Raw genomic sequence first — 17,342 nt, 5'->3', positions numbered from 1 at the left:
TTAGAGGTCCTTTGTTAGTGATAACAGGGCCAAAAATCTGCGGGACGCAATCCCAGCAGGTACGTTGAGATCACACTCACCAGCGCCCTCCAGTGCTGACCCCGCTGCAGTTTGTGGCTTCAATGGGAAGGTCCCTCATCTGCATGAGGCCAGCAACCATCCACACGACTATGGGTGTATCTTAGGTGCCCACTAGCCCCGTGTTGCTTGAGACTCCGTTGGCCACCAGCTATTGAGACTCCATCCTGTGTTCACTTTGTAAGGAGGCTGATAGTAAAAAAAAATGCCTTTCTTCGGGGGTCCAGGCCATCTCAACAGAACATAATTGGTTACTTCAGACTGATATAATGGCCTGGAATTATTTGTGGTCATAATGACGGCAAAACTGTCAGCGTTTGCCGTCATTACTCTGTAAAACTGACAGCAACTTCTGGAGACTGCACATGTGCATTTAAACATGGAAATACTGAAGTTGGTGTCAGTGATACCCTGCTGCTCCACAGGGTGCACTGTTGAAGTCCTCGCAGATGGAAATCAATTAATAATCACTGAATTGACGTGAACTACCAATTTTTACACTCTATTCTTGCTGTAAAAACCTTTAAAAAAGTTAAGTCTTGTTGAATGAGGTGTAACTGAGTTTTTAATGGCTTACTAAGTCATAATTACTGCTCAACAGTCTCTCTGGCCCTGAAAAATTAATTTTATATTGTGGAGTGTCATTTTTTCCATTCCATGATAAAAATTCCATAGATTTTTAAAATAATAAAAATTAATTTAAATTTTTTTTAAAGTTTGTTTATGATATTTCAGCTTCTACCTTAATCCCATGTGTATGTCCCAATATTTATTTTGCTTTCAAAAGTGAGCAATAAAACCTGCTTTTTACTTCCTGGTTTGCTGCCTGTGAGAATGCTTCAGTGTGATTGGCTGCTTAGCCTGTTTGATGACTACTGTTGCTGGACGCCAGAGATCCCCTATAGATGGCAGCAGAATGAAATTAACATCGGAAAAATTGATGCTGCAGAGCCCGCTAAAAGTTTGTGGGCAGCTGTCTTTGTGTCACTTCGCTGCTGACTGCAAAATCCGGGCTAATATGATTGGACTGGAATTTGAAATCTCTCTCCCTCTTTTACTTATAGCACAGACACAAGCTCTTCTTTTTTCTCCTTCCCTTTAATATCTAGCTGTTGTCAGGTACTTTAATAACAGTGCTTGTATTGTCACCAGGTGTCGTGATGTGTAGCTCTGTAACAATCAGAAAGCCTGCTAGTAACTTCAAGTGTGTTTGTGAATTAAACAGAAAAGAATGATTCAAGCTGCAGCAATGTAGAACCCCTGCTGAAACAGGTCTAATCACAGATATTGTTGGGTTTGATCCCAGCACATTCTGTGGCCTGAATATACTGATCAATAATCTATTGTCAGCTTGCTTTTGTCCAGCACTGTACTGAACTTGGTAACAAACCAAGTGGAATAAAGAAGTATTATAACCACTGCTCCCATTTTTTCAGACGGCAGGTGCTGGTAATAATTCTGCTATTGCCATTTACAGCTCCTCCAGGCACATCTTTTGTTTCTTTACTTGTCCTATCACCACCCTCTTTTGCCTTGCATCATCATCCCTTTTGTCATTTAATCTCTCCTGCCTCGGACCAGGAGAGCACCGAGGCGGCAGTATAAAGGAGGAGCGAGGCGAGGCCCGACCAGATCGGACCAGGAGAGCACCGAGGCGGCAGTACAAAAGCAGGAGAGAGGCGAGGCCCGACCAGATCGGACCAGGAGAGCACCGAGGCGGCAGTACAAAAGCAGGAGAGAGGCGAGGCCCGACCAGATCGGACCAGGAGAGCACTGAGGCGGCAGTACAAAAGCAGGAGAGAGCCGAGGCCCGACCAGATCGGACCAGGAGAGCACCGAGGCGGCAGTATAAAGGAGGAGCGAGGCGAGGCCCGACCAGATCGGACCAGGAGAGCACCGAGGCGGCAGTACAAAAGCAAGAGAGAGGCGAGGCCCGACCAGATCGGACCAGGAGAGCACCGAGGCGGCAGTATAAAGGAGGAGCGAGGCGAGGCCCGACCAGATCGGACCAGGAGAGCACCGAGGCGGCAGTACAAAAGCAGGAGAGAGCCGAGGCCCGACCAGATCGGACCAGGAGAGCACCGAGGCGGCAGTATAAAGGAGGAGCGAGGCGAGGCCCGACCAGATCGGACCAGGAGAGCACCGAGGCGGCAGTACAAAAGCAAGAGAGAGGCGAGGCCCGACCAGATCGGACCAGGAGAGCACCGAGGCGGCAGTATAAAGGAGGAGCGAGGCGAGGCCCGACCAGATCGGACCAGGAGAGCACCGAGGCGGCAGTACAAAAGCAGGAGCGAGGCGAGGCCCGACCAGATCGGACCAGGAGAGCACCGAGGCGGCAGTATAAAAGCAGGAGCGAGGCGAGGCCCGACCAGATCGGACCAGGAGAGCACCGAGGCGGCAGTACAAAAGCAGGAGAGAGGCGAGGCCCGACCAACTCAGCAGCGGGGAGAGGGGTAAAAAGTAATCAGAGTGTGACGTCACCAGGGAGCAGGTAAGTGATTGGTTGGTGAGTATTTCTCTTTTTTAAACTTTAACTCTGTAGTTTATAGTTACTAGGGTCTTTTCTGGTGTAGCAGGGACTGTTGGTAGACTATACAAGCGCCTTAGAGATAACTTTAATTGGTGATAGTGAATTAATTTAAATTAATTAAAGGGTAAGTCATGCCAGGAGAGCCCAGCCTCATGTTATGCTCCTCTTGCTCTATGTGGGAATTCAGGGACACTGCCGGTGCCCCTGATGACCACGTGTGCCAGAAATGCATCCAGCTGCAGCTACTAGCAGACCGCATTGAGGCGCTGGAGCTGCGGGTGGATGGGTTGTGGAGCATTCACGATGCTGAGAGGGACGTGGATAACACGTTTAGTGAGTTGGTCACACCGCAGGTAAGGGCTGCACAGGAAGAAAGGAAATGGGTGACCACCAGGCGGAGCAATAGAAGCAGGCAGGTAGTGCAGGAGACCCCTGTGACCATTCCCCTCTCAAACAGGTATACCGATTTGGATACTGTTGAGGGGGATGACTCACCAGGGGAAGGCAGCAGCAGCCAACTTCCTGGCACTGGGGGTGCTCCTGCTGCCCAGGAAGGGAGGAAAAAGAGTGGGAGAGCAATAGTGGTAGGGGATTCTATAGTAAGGGGAACAGATAGGCGTTTCTGTGGCCGTAGACGTGAATCCAGGATGGTTTGTTGCCTCCCTGGTGCCAGGGTCAAGGATGTCACTGAGTGGCTGCAGGGCATTCTGGAGGGGGAGGGTGAACAGCCAGAGGTCGTGGTCCACATTGGTACCAACGACATAGGTAAAAAGAGGGATGAGGTCCTGCAGCAAGAATTTAGGGAGCTAGGTGGAAGATTAAAGAGCAGGACCTCAAAGGTTGTAATCCCTGGATTACTCCCGGTGCCACGTGCTAGTGAGTATAAGAATAGGAAGATAGAACAGATGAATGCGTGGCTAAAGGGATGGTGCAGGAGGGAGGGCTTTAGTTTCCTGGATCACTGGGTCTGCTTCTGGGAAAGGTGGGACTTGTACAAGTCGGACGGTTTACACCTGAACCAGAGGGGGACCAATATCCTTGCGGGGAGGTTTGCTAGCACTGCTGGGGGGGGGGGTTTAAACTAACTTGGCAGGGGGATGGGATACAGAGTGGAGCTATAGTAGGGGGTGATTTACAGCCAAATACGGAGGAAAAAACAAGTCAGCTGGGAAGGCAGAGCAAATATGTGAAGGCAAAAGGGAATATGGCAAGGCTGGAAGGCATTTATTTTAATGCAAGGAGTCTTGCAAACAAGGTGGATGAACTGAAGTTGTTGTTGAACACATGGGAGTACGATATTGTTGCTATCAAGGAGACATGGTTGAGGGAGGGTCAGGACTGGCAGCTCAATATTCCGGGGTATAGAATCTTCAGGCGAGACAGAGGGGGGTGTAAAAGGGGAGGGGGTGTTGCAATGTTAATTAAGGAGTCAATTACTGCTGTAAGGAGGGATGATATATTAGCGGGTTCCTCTAATGAGGCCATATGGGTAGAACTTAAAAACAAAAAGGGGGCAAGCACTTTGCTGGGAGTGTACTATAGGCCCCCAAACAGTCAGGGGGAGATAGAGGGACAGATATGTAGGCAAATCTCAGAGAAGTGCGAAAATAATAGGGTAATAATAGTGGGGGATTTCAACTTCCCCAATATTAATTGGGATAGTCAGAGTGTGAAAGGCTTAGAGGGTGCAGAATTCTTAAAGTGCATCCAGGAGAGCTTTTTGAGCCAACATGTAGAAAGTCCTACAAGAGAGGGGGCGGTACTGGACCTAATTCTAGGGAATGTAGCCGGGCAAGTGGTGGAAGTGTCAGTAGGAGAGCATTTTGACGACAGTGACCATAATTCGGTGAGATTTAAGGTGGTCATGGAAAAAGACAAAGACAGCCCGGAAATAAGGGTTCTAAATTGGGGGAAGGCCGATTTTAATATGATAAGGCAGGATCTGGCCAAAGTGGACTGGGAGCAGCTACTTATAGGAAAATCCACATCAAAACAGTGGGAGACTTTCAGAAGGGAAATAGAGAGAGTACAATGCCAACATGTTCCTGTAAAGGTCAAGGGTGGGACCAACAAGCAAAGGGAACCTTGGATGACAAGGGATATACAAAAATGCATTAGGAAAAAAAGGGGGGCTTTTGGCAGTTACAAAAGACTAAAGACGGAGGAAGCCCTAGAGGAGTATAAAAAGTGCAGGGGCATACTTAAAAAAGAAATTAGGAGGGCGAGGAGGGGCCATGAAATAACACTGGCGAGCAAAATAAAGGAAAATCCTAAGATGTTTTATAAGTATATTAAGGGCAAGAGGATAACCAGGGAAAGGGTAGGGCCCATTAGGGACCAAAGTGGCAATCTGTGTGTAGAGCCAGATGATGTAGGCGGGGTTTTAAATGAATTTTTTGCATCTGTGTTCACTATGGAGAAAGACGATGTAGACATAGAAATCGGGCAAGGGGACTGTGACATACTTGAACATATTAGCATCGAGAGGGAGGAGGTACTAGCGGTTTTAGCAGGCCAAAAAGTGGATAAATCCCCAGGCCCGGACAAGATGTATCCCAGGCTGTTGTATGAGGCAAAGGAGGAGATTGCAGGGGCTCTGACACAAATTTTCAGAACCTCTCTGGCCACAGGGGATGTACCAGAGGACTGGAGAACAGCTAACGTAGTGCCATTATACAAGAAGGGTAGCAGGGATAAACCAGGGAATTACAGGCCAGTGAGCCTAACATCTGTGGTGGGGAAATTATTGGAAAAAATTCTGAGGGACAAAATTAGTCTCCACTTGGAGAGGCAAGGAGTAATCGGGGATAGTCAGCATGGCTTTGTCAAGGGTAAATCATGTCTGACCAATCTGATTGAATTTTTCGAGGGGGTGACTAGGTGTGTGGATGAGGGAAATGCTGTGGATGTGGTTTACATGGACTTCAGCAAAGCTTTTGACAAAGTCCCGCATAGGAGACTGGTCAAGAAGGTAAGAGCCCATGGGATCCAGGGTGCCTTGGCGCGTTGGATCCTAAACTGGCTGAGTGGCAGGAGGCAGAGGGTGATGGTCGAAGGTTGCTTTTGTGACTGGAAGCCTGTGTCCAGTGGGGTACCTCAGGGATCGGTGCTGGGTCCCTTGCTGTTTGTGATCTACATAAATGATTTGGATGAGAATGTAAAAGGTATGATCAGTAAGTTCGCGGATGACACGAAAATTGGTGGGGTGGTAAATTGCGAGGAGGAAAGCCTCAGGCTACAGGACAATATTAACGGGTTGGTCAGATGGGCGGAAAAGTGGCAAATGGAATTTAACCCTGAAAAGTGCGAGGTGATGCATTTTGGACGGACAAATAAGGCAAGGGAATACACAATGAGTGGTAGGACCCTAGGAAGTACAGAGGGTCAGAGGGACCTTGGTGTACATGTACATAGATCCCTGAAGGCAGCGGAACAGGTAGATAAGGTGGTTAAAAAGGCATATGGGATACTTGCCTTCATTAGCCGAGGCATAGAATATAAGAGCAGGGAGGTTATGATGGAGCTGTACAAAACGCTGGTGAGGCCACAGCTGGAGTACTGTGTGCAGTTTTGGTCACCTCACTATAGGAAGGATGTGATTGCTTTGGAGAGGGTGCAGAGAAGATTCACCAGGATGTTACCTGGGATGGAGTGCCTCAGCTATGAAGAAAGACTAAACAGGCTGGGGTTGTTTTCCTTGGAGCAAAGAAGGCTGAGGGGGGACCTGATTGAGGTGTACAAAATGATGAGGGGCATAGATAGGGTAAAGAGGAACTTTTCCCCTCAGTAGGGGGGTCAATAACAAGGGGGCATAGATTCAGGGTAAGGGGCAGGAGATTTAGAGGGGATTTGAGGAGGAACTTTTTCACCCAGAGGGTGGTTGGAATCTGGAACTCACTGCCTGAAAGGGTGGTAGAGGCAGGAACCCTCACAACATTCAAGAAGCATTTGGATGAGCACTTGAAATGCCACTGCATACAAGGCTATGGACCAAATGCTGGAAAATGGGATTAGACTGGACAGGGATTGATGGACGGCGCAGACACGATGGGCCGAAGGGCCTCTTTCTGTGCTGTATAACTCTATGACTCTATGAGTCTATGACTCATCACAGACCTTCCCTTTTGTTCTTTCCTCCCCTCCCCCTTTCTCTGCCTCTGTACTTGCTTAAAACCTGTTACATCTCTAACATTTGCCAGTTCTGACGAAAGGTCATTGACCTGAAACGTTGGCCAGAATTTAGGCAGATTGGGGGCAGGGGTCCTCCAAGGCTGGCGGGAAACCCAGGAGAACGGGTTTCCCACAGGCCCTACCGACTTTAATGGCAGGGCCTGATTTGAATGTGAGGCCTCGGATTCCCGCCCGCAGCCAGCCAGATTGAGAGGCTGGCTAGCTGCGGCGGGTAGGCCTCAGATGCGAGGGGTTGGTCCGGGGGAGGGATCACGGGGTTGACATGGTCGGGGATCATGGGGGGAGGGGGGAGGGGAAACGGCAGTGGGTTGGTGATCGGCAGGGAGGGGGTCGGCCTGGGATCGGGGATTAGGAGGTGGTTGGAGGATCGGCAGGGGATCAGGGATTGGCAGGGGGTCAGGGATCGGGAAGGGGGGGGGTCAGCCGGGGATCGAAGGGATTGAGGATTGGCGGGGGTGGGGTTGGGGGTTAGCATGGGCTAAGGCAGGGATCGGTGGGGGGGGGGGGTCGGGGATCGCGGGGGATCGACAGGGGGGAGGGTTCGGCTGGGGATCAGCGGGAGTCGGGGGGGGGGGGTTGCGGAGAGAGGGTTGGCGCTGGCCACCGGAGGATTGTGGCCGGCCTCAGGATTGTGGCCGGCCTCAGCATCATCGGTGAGATTGGGGGGGGGGGGGGGGTAGGGGAGGAGGTCTAGAGGGGCGATCGGAGGCCTCGTGGTGGGGTCTCCGATTGCCGGGGGTGGGTTGAGTAGGGTCCCTGGATCCAGGAGATAGGTATAAATCCACTTACCCTCTGGATGCAGCAGTCCCTGCCTCGGTTTAACTGTTGGGTTTCACGAATTGCGTGACACCTGTCCTCAGGCAGGTAAATTGAAAATGGACAGGGAAAAAGAGGATGCCAATCTCATTACAATATTTAAATGAAGGTACCGCCCCATAGGAGCGGGTTGACTGTCCGACCCCTCCAGTCCCGTCTCTGTTAAAACGGGAAGTGGGTGGGATCAGGTCTGGAATTCCATTTTTAACAATTTAACTGCCCCCACACTCCAGACACACCCATTTTTTTTTTAAGGGGAAAATTCCAGCCATTAACCTGTTTCTCTCTCCACAGATGCTGCCTGACCTGCTGAGTATTTCCAGCATTTTCTGTTTTTATTTCAGATTTCCAGCATCCGCAGTATTTTGCTTTTGGGGGAATAAAGATCTGTTCTGAGAAATTGGGACCTGCGGCTATGAAGATTTCTGTTACAATTTCAGAAAATTCTCCCCTACATGAGACAGAAACCTGTGCGATAGGCAAATGACAAATCCCTTAGGTTGAATACTCAGCACACAGACTCTGTGGGCTGGATTTTACCAGCCCCGAGGAGGCGGGTATGGAGGTGGGACTGCTGAGAAAGTCCCCAAAAATGGGAGTGGGTCCCAAACCCGCTCCCAACCCACCTCCAACCAATCTTCCCGGGAGTCGGGTCCCCAACTTGCGCAGGGACCCGACTCCTAGCGGTAGGAAGAGGATTATAGTCACTTTTTAACTACCTGTTAACAGGTAGTTAACAGGCAGTTAAGAGGCTTTTTCCAATTTTTCGACTGCTGCTGCGGGCTTCCCGACATCGGGGAACCCCGCCAGGGTAAGTGAGGCGTGTTGTGGGGCTATTGTTCCGTAGGTGTTTGGATGACAGCTGCAGAAATGGTGTGAAGGATGCAATGGGACACTGGTTAGTATCAGAGGTAAGAAAATGTTGTGAAAGTAATTTTTAATGTGCTTAGATGTTTCTGCAGGTGACAAGCTGCGAAGTGTTTGTGTAGCCTCATCTCATCGGGAGAAGTGACAGATGGCTTCTGCAATCTCAGCTGCAGCTGCCATCTGTTTTATCCTAAGGAGAGAGTAATTTGAGAGCCTGGGTGCAAGGGCTCAGCTTTGGACAGTGATTGTCAGTGTTTGACAGCACCTCAATGCTGTCAAACACTGTCAAACAAGTGTGGTGCATATGCCTTTAAGAAAACCGGCAGATGAAGCATCATCAACTGACGTCATCTGACACTGGCTTTCCCTTAATTGGCCGGCAAGCCCGCAGGGCGGGCTTAACAAGGCCAATCAGGGAAAAATAGCGTCTGTTCATCAGACGTCGCTGGGGGCGGGACTGGAACCTGAAAACCAGCAGTCCCACCTCGAACTCGGCCTGGAAGATAAGATTCTGCCCTGTGTTTTGTTTTATATTTAGATATTTCTGTTGGAATTCAGATATTCCATTATTAATAATCAAGCTGTCATCACAAATGTGTTTTGTATCTGGCAAGGGTTTTTCAGTCATTTTCTTAGTATCTTTGTTGGTGAGAATAATATTGTCAAGAGAAAGGCAATATTGGAGGAGATTTTCCATCATTTCAGCTTAAACCATTCCATTCCTGTCCATTGAGGATCTGCTCCCATTCCCTGCTAGCATTGCGCTATACATATCTGTATTTGTAGGCATGCGAGAGTAGCCTGGGATAGCTTGTCTACTGATATTCTCCCTCTCCCTGTATCTCCAAGGATACAAGGGAGGAAGAAGTTGGTCTTTTGATTGATACCCATTTCCTTGACACCACCAAGGCTAGGAGTTCTACTGCATGCAGAACCGTAGCCAGAGCCTCTCAATTTCATAGCATCCCTCTGCTCTGATTTCTCAGGAATGTCTTTTTAACTGGGGCTCTCCTTTACTCTTCCTTCCTTTAGTTCCCTTTTACTGCAAATCTACAAAAAAAACCATCACTCATCTTAACAAACCGTAAGCTAGTTATTAAAGATGTACATTTGTTTCACTCTGTGTCTGCACCCACAGCGTTAGTACACAGTAGTATTCATGCTAAATAATATGGTTGAAAACACATGGGGGGAGAAATTCAGTATCGCCAAGTTTGGGGCGTTATACTCGAGCGGGCGCGAAATTTAGCGCCCGCGCAAATTATCGCCACCTACTGCTAAATTGACCTGCTTTGCCCCAGGAGGTGCTTGGAGCGCTAAAACAGGCGCTGCACAACTGTCCTAAGGCGCTAAGCTGGAGAATCGAGGCGCTACCACCGAGGGCGGGCGCAGCGCAGGTGCGGCCAGTTAGCGATTGCACGCAGACACGCTGGCGCCGGTCAGCTCTTAAAGGGGAGGTTCGATCTTGGATTGCAGCCACACCCTGCGCATCGGAGCCCTGATTCTTGGCCTGGACAGACCTGCTGCCACATTCTAACGCCTAGGACCATGGAGAGGGCCAGGGAGCGAGCGCAGCGGTTCAGTGAGGGGACCCTGCAGGTTCTGGTTGGCGCAGTGGAGCGCAGGCGATCTATCCTGTTTCCGGACAGTGGCAGGAGGCCGCTGCCCAACGACTATCGCAAAGCTTGGAGGGAGGTGGCTCACAGCGTGACCTCCAGCAGCATGGTGCCTAGGACCCCTGTGCAATGCAGGAAGAAGTTCAACGACCTCACTCGGGTCGTCAGGGTGAGTACCCTTTTCAGTATCCTCTTCATCCCTGCTTGTGCACCTCACTTTATGGCCAAAGGGTCCTGAAAGCCCCAATGCCCAGCCCTCATCCAACACCTATGGGCCTTTCATGATACTCACACGCACATTCAGCACTTTACACACTGTAAGGGCTATTCGACCATGGGAGGCAGTGCAGCCAAGATCAGAGCTTCACACTGTACTCAGAGCCCGTCCTTTCTCTTGCAGGGCAAGCTGGCCCATAACAGAAGGCAGCAGCAACGGAGCGGGGGGAGGCCGGCCTCACATTCAAAACCCCAGCGATCTGGAGCAGCGAGTCCAGCGGATTATGGCAGGCCGGATGATTGGCCCCGTCGCCACTGGAGATGCCGACCCCGTTCTGGACAGCAATGGCAAGGTCATCACCTTTTTGACCTCTCTCCTTCCACTTGTGCCTCACGCCAGCATCCTTTGCCACTATCGAACCAATACAGTGCATTGCAGCACTCATGCCTCCCTCGCTACCGCCCTGTCCTCACGCTAAAGCAACTCTTGTGCTTCCCTGCTTTCAGATGCTGATTCGCCAGGTGAGGAGGCGGGCCCTCAAGCTGCCACTGTGAGTGATTCTGAAGGCGAGGAGGAAGAGGAAGCCGGACCATCAGTGCCACCCTCAGCCGAGGCAGCCCATGGCCATAATGGGGACACGTCTTCCCTGGAGGGGAGCAGGGGGAAGGGTCTGAGGAGGGTGAAGCTCCGGGGCCCAGCAGGGCGGCCTTCTCCCCGGAGGGAGAGTCTGGCCTCCAGTCCTGCTACAGTGAGCGCAGAAGAGGTGCGGCTCCTCGCTGAAATGGGCACCCAGGCGGAGCAGAGGCACGCTGAGCTCATGGCTGCAGTGGCAAGGATGCCCGAATCCATTGAGTCACTGGCAAGGAGTGTCCAGGACTTCGGCGCAGCACTGGCAAGGAGTCTGCAGGACTTCGGTGCAGCACAGGCAAGGAGTCTGCAGGACTTCGGTGCAGCACAGGTGGCTTCCACGCATGTGCTTAGTGGTGCAATGCAGTCAGTGGCTGGTCTGATGCAGACGCAGATTGAGGCCACACGAGCACTCACTGCTGCAACCCTCGCTGGATCGGGCACGAATCGCCGGGGCCTTTGCCGCGCCGCAGCAGGCCAGTAGTCTGTTCTTCAGCAGATTGCTCCGCATGCTGCAGCGCTGTCCCGTGGGAGTGCCAGTGTGTCGTCCGACCAGGGAGTGGCTGTCCTCTGTCAGGATGGCAGCATTCCTGCTGCCAGCACTGTCACTTCTCCACTGCAGCTGCCACCACCTGTAGGACAGACTGCTGCCGCCCATGCAGAGTTGGAGCAGTCAGCAGTCGGGCCTTCCCGGCCCAGAGCTGGTCCAGGCTGTCCCCCAAGGCCATCTGCCGACTCAGTTTCTGACACTCAGCAGCCTTCCCCCAGCCTTGCTGCAGCCACTGGGGTCCCATTGCGGAGGAGCTGTAGGGTGGGAAGGGGCCAATCTCGCAAGCGAAGCAGATCACCCTCAAAGGGCAAAAAGTAGGAGGTGTGGCAAAATGCTGTTAATTTTTTTAGTGAAGGCCGAGGATCGTGGTCATTTTTTGTTTACTCTTTTGTTAATTGTCTCCAGGTTGTGAGAGCCAGTTATGTGTCTGACTGCTTTTTTGGGGGTTTCTCTCTATTACTTTGTCATGCGGGAAGGGCACACAGTTTGTTAAATAAAGAAGTGTCTTTATTCAGATTGTGCATGTTTGCTCTTTGAACTATTTGTTGCCTTGACCGGCTCAGGAGTTGCGGAATGGTTCCATTCATGTTCTTTCAATGGCACAAGCCATTCCCTCAGAGGGGGCCCAGAACCGACTTGCAATAAGCTGTTGACAGACGGCCCTTGCACTTTGTGCCTCCCTCCCGTCTTGGTGCTCCTCCTCCTCCTCCTCTGCTGGTGCTCCAATGTCTGGTGGCAGTGGCTGAGTCCTGAGGATTGCCAGGTTATGCAGCATGCAGCACACTACAATGAAATGGGAGACTCGCTCAGGTGAGTACTGAAGGGCTCCCCCGGAATGGTCCAGACAGCGGAACCGTTGCTTTAGCATGCCGATTGTGTGCTCAATGATGTTCCTGGTCGCTTGATGGCTCTCATTGTATCGTTCTTCAGCAGGGGTGCTGGGTGCACGGAGCGGGGTCATCAGCCAGGTGCACAGAGGATAGCCCTTGTCCCCGAGAAGCCAGCCTCCTGGGTGAGCCAGGGCTTCGAAAAGGTCTGCCACAGAAGTCTGGCGCAGGAAGAAGGTGTCGTGGCTGCTGCCTGGAAAGCGGGCATTGACAGCTAGTATTAGCTGTCTGTGGTCACACACCAACTGGACGTTCAACGAATGGAACCCCTTCCATTTGCGGTAATCCTCGGCATTCTCTTGCGGGACCCGCAAAGTCACATGCGTGCAGTCAATGGCGCCCTGGACCATGGGGAAGCCCGCTATTCTTGCAAATCCCATTGCGCGCTCTTGCTGCTTGTCCAGGGTCATGGGGAAGGAAATGTACTGACGTCTCCTTTTAAAGAGGGCATTCGTGACTTGGCGGATGCAGCAATACACCGCGAACTGGGAGACATTGGCAATGTCCCCAGTAGCGGATTGGAAGGAGCCGGTGGAATAGAAGTTGAGAGCCACTGTCACCTTCACTGCCACCGACAGAGACGTCCTGCTCCTCAGTTGAGGCTGCAGATCTGACTGAAGCAGGTGGCAGAGCTCAGTGACCACCTCCCTGCTGAATCGAAACCTCCGCAAACACTGCTCCTCAGACATGTTGAGGTAGGAGAACTGTTGGCGGAATACCCTGGGAGGGTAAGGCCTCCTGTGCTGACGCCTGTTGGCCCTCCTCCGTCTGGCCATGATTGGCACTCTCTCTTGGCGTCTCTGAGCCCTCTCAATGCAATGGAGAAACCCAACGTTTCCACCCATTGCAGCCCCCATAGTATGTGGCCACTCAAGGTTATGCCAGTGTAAAATCAAACCAACTGCAAAGTTCTGGGCCGAAGCCAGAAGTACCTCTGCGAGCGCTGACTCAATGCAGAAAGCTCTCTCCCTTTGTCTCTCTGCAAATCGCTCTGTCTATCACAGGAGTGGTCCAAAAATGGCTACCACAAAGAAGCCAGGAAGAGCCCCCTTTAAATAGTGCCCCCCCAGCCCCACAGCGACTGGGAACCGTTCCAGTCAACCAGTCGCTGGGAGCGCCAGGCGGAAAGGAGGGGGGTGCCACTGAAGTTCCGGTTCGGGGCGCCCCAAGGGCGTTGCACCATGAAATGATGTCAGGATCTGCGCGCAGCTGAGCAGGCATTGCGGTTTTGCACCGCCACTAAATGTCCGCTCAATTTCGCGAGAGGCGCAGGTCTCGCCGCGCCCGGGCGCTAGCCGCATTGCGCCCCACTTATCGCCCTCTTAAGGCGCTAACGGGTGGCGCTAACAACTGAATTTCTCCCTCATGGTGTATCATTGCAGCATCATTTGAAATCCATTCCACAGCTGAATGCCAGCATGAACATATATCTCCAATTAGTAAACATCCTGAGAATAAACAAAGCATTTTTGTGTAAACGGAGTATGATTTTCATATGGCTGGACGTGAGATATTGGCCCCGATATTAATGGGAGGTGGGGAGGGAATGGAGTGGGTGCAGTTTTGCGGTCAGGAAAACCAAAAAGAACGGGTTTCCCTCAGGTCCTGCCGTTACCATTTTTGGGCTCTGTTTCCTTGCCGCAGCCAGCCAGATTGAGAGGGTGGCTGGCTGTCGGAAGGGTAGGCCTACAGCACCATGCTGCAGCCAGGGAGTGGAGGGAAGGAGAGATCGATGGGGGTGGGGGGGGGGTGGGGGGAGGTGAAGAGATTGGGGGTTGGACATTGATGGGCTGGAGAGATCGGGAGGGGGAGAACGACATCAATGGGGGGTGCCAGAGAGATCGGAGGGAATATCGATGGGGTTTTGGAGAGATTGCTGAGGGGGGGAAAAGATCGCGGAGGGCTGTAGAGATCAGGAGAGGAGGGGAGAAGCTCAAGGGCTCTCGAGGACATCGTGACAGGTGGGAGGTCCGAAAGCTGGGAACGTTAACAGGTTTGCCTGGTGGACCGGGGGAAAGCACTCAGCTCCTCCTGTCCCAAAAGCAGTGCTGGGCAAGGACTTAGCTGTTCTATGCAGCAGTGCTCGCCTCCCTTTAGCTGGCGGGTTTCCTGAGGGCCGGCAAACCTGGCTGGCCAGTATTAAAGCTGGAACAGAGAAAAAAATCTGAGGCATGCAGCCTCATTAAAATACTTAAATGAGCAACCTGCCTCCTGAGAGCGAGTTGGTCGCCTGCCCCCAGCCCTGCCACCGTTAAAACAGAAGTGGGTGGATTTGAGATGGGTTGGGTTCAAGCTTGAGATTTTTAACGTTGTTACTTCCCACCCTACCCAAACCCACCTGTTTTTGGGATTAAAATTCCCCCCATTGTCAATCTACCTACCTCATTTTCCATTCAGCCCATTGTTACACATTCCCCCACCCCCCCCCCATCTTAAAGCACAGCTGTGAAGGAAATACAAAATGCTTCATCTTCATAACATTGCCCCTTTTCAAGTCATACAGCTGCAAAAATGAACTAAGTCCAGCCCATTATTCCGTTGCACAGGGGCTTTGCAATGAAGGGGAACTTTCTAGGCTCTCTTTTCCCTGGTTGGCCACATGTAAGTAACGCAAGACAGATATGAAGAAATAAGCAACAATGCGGGATTGGTTTGGAAGATCCAACTTATTGAGGCACAACAGCCAAGTTACAGATTTCACCCAGTTTTCTCCAGCAATCCTGGTTTAGGTGGCTTCAGGTAGGATTACCTTCCCTTCTGGCAACTGGTCGTTAGGGCAAGTTATTTGTTATCATTCAGATGAGCTCAGAAACCAGTGTTATCACCGCCTCTGGGAATTTTTATGCAAAACTCCAGCAGTCAGGCAGCAAATCTTGCTGCACATGGTAACTATACAATTCACTTACCCTGGCTGTCACAGATCAAAATATGCTTTATATTTATTAATAATGGAAAGACACAAAGCTTAAAACCGTTTTCCTTTGAAAGCAACCATTAATCAGTGTAATTTTACAATCCCAAATGATTACCTCTTCAGAGTTGGGAGTCATCTTCTCCTCCAGTCTGCTTAGCATTCGCTCAATGGAAGACATGCGTTTGGACAGGTCTGAAATCTGCAAGTATGGAAAGTTTCAAAGCCATCACCAGCTCGCCACCACCAGCACCAGGATGAATAGATTATGCAACTCAACCAGTTTAAAGAGAATCTTCAGTGTCAGATAAGATGGTGCCGGCTGAATCCAAAAGTTTGGTGTTGAGTTAAATGTAAACCGTTAGTTAAATAGTACCATTATTCAAGAAGGGTAGCAGGGATAAACCAGGGAATTACAGGCCAGTGAGTCTAACATCTGTGGTGGGGAAATTATTGGAAAAAATTCTGAGGGACAAAATTAATCTCCACTTGGAGAGGCAAGGATTAATCGGGGATAGTCAGCATGGCTTTGTCAAGGGTAAATCATGTCTAACAAATCTGATCGAATTTTTCGAGGGGGTGACTAGTGGGGTGGATGAGGGAAATGCTGTGGATGTGGTGTACATGGACTTCAGTAAAGCTTTTGACAAAGTCCCGCATAGGAGACTGGTCAAGAAGGTAAGAGCCCATGGGATCCAGGGTGCCTTGGCGCGTTGGATCCTAAACTGGCTGAGTGGCAGGAGGCAGAGGGTGATGGTCGAAGGTTGCTTTTGTGACTGGAAGCCTGTGTCCAGTGGGGTACCTCAGGGATCGGTGCTGGGTCCCTTATTGTTTGTGATCTACATAAATGATTTGGATGAAAATGTAAAAGGTATGATCAGTAAGTTCGCAGATGACACGAAAATTGGTGGGGTGGTAAATTGCGAGGAGGAAAGCCTCCGGCTACAGGACGATATAAACGGGTTGGTCAGATGGGCGGAAAAGTGGCAAATGGAATTTAACCCTGAAAAGTGCGAGGTGATGCATTTTGGACGGACAAATAAGGCAAGGGAATACACAATGAGTGGTAGGACCCTAGGAAGTACAGAGGGTCAGAGGGACCTTGGTGTACATGTACATAGATCCCTGAAGGCAGCGGAGCAGGTAGATAAGGTGGTTAAAAAGGCATATGGGATACTTGCCTTCATTAGCCGAGGCATAGAATGTAAGAGCAGGGAGGTTATGATGGAGCTGTACAAAACGCTGGTGAGGCCACAGCTGGAGTACTGTGTGCAGTTCTGGTCGCCTCACTATAGGAAGGATGTGATTGCTTTGGAGAGGGTGCAGAGAAGATTCACCAGGATGTTACCTGGGATGGAGCGCCTCAGCTATGAAGAGAGGCTGGACAGGCTGGAGTTGTTTTCCTTGGAGCAGAGAAGGCTGAGGGGGGACCTGATTGAGGTGTACAAAATAATGAGGGGCATAGATAGGGTAGATAAAGAGGAACTTTTCCCCTTAGTGGGGGGGGTCAATAACAAGGGGGCATAGATTCAGGGTAAGGGGCAGGAGATTTAGAGGGGATTTGAGGAGGAACTTTTTCACCCAGAGGGTGGTTGGAATGTGGAACTCAATGCCTGAAAGGGTGGTGGAGGCAGGAACCCTCACAACATTCAAGAAGCATTTGGATGAGCACTTGAAATGCCATTGCATACAAGGCTATGGACCAAATGCTGGAAAATGGGATTAGACTGGACAGGGATGGATGGGCGGCGCAGACACGATGGGCCGAAGGGCCTCTTTCTGTGCTGTAAAAACTCTATGACTCTATGACTCTAAACCATGCAGTATACTTACCCCCGATCCAAAGGATTGGTGTTGGGGTAAGTGTGCAACCATTTCTTGTACTTAACCCTAACCCAAAGGATTTGTGTTAAGGTAAGTGTGCACCATTCCTCGTACTTACTCTTACACTAAAGATCTCCTTTCAGAGCCATCACCAAAGCACACTGCATATAGAACAGGATCAAAATAAGACAAGTGTGAAAATGAGTTGCACAAATTAACTAGACTAAA

At 50.8% G+C, this 17,342-nt stretch overlaps 1 protein-coding gene across 4 annotated transcripts in view; it reads right to left on the bottom strand.

The window, feature by feature from the left end:
• Positions 1 to 17,342, bottom strand: part of LOC147120130 (melanophilin-like) — a 278,087-nt gene that overhangs the window by 118,493 nt on the left and 142,252 nt on the right. For all 4 annotated transcript variants that reach the window (XM_085985695.1, XM_085985693.1, XM_085985694.1 and 1 more), the window contains one exon: positions 15,409 to 15,492. In XM_085985695.1, the coding sequence (XP_085841821.1) occupies positions 15,409 to 15,492 (84 nt within the window). The remainder of the gene's footprint in view (positions 1 to 15,408; positions 15,493 to 17,342) is intronic.

The sequence above is a fragment of the Somniosus microcephalus genome, chromosome 4 (genome assembly GCF_052327205.1).
Source record: "Somniosus microcephalus isolate GS21.2 chromosome 4, FLI_Smic_1.0, whole genome shotgun sequence".
Taxonomy (NCBI): domain Eukaryota; kingdom Metazoa; phylum Chordata; class Chondrichthyes; order Squaliformes; family Somniosidae; genus Somniosus; species Somniosus microcephalus.
This window is presented reverse-complemented; position numbering and strand designations above follow the sequence as displayed.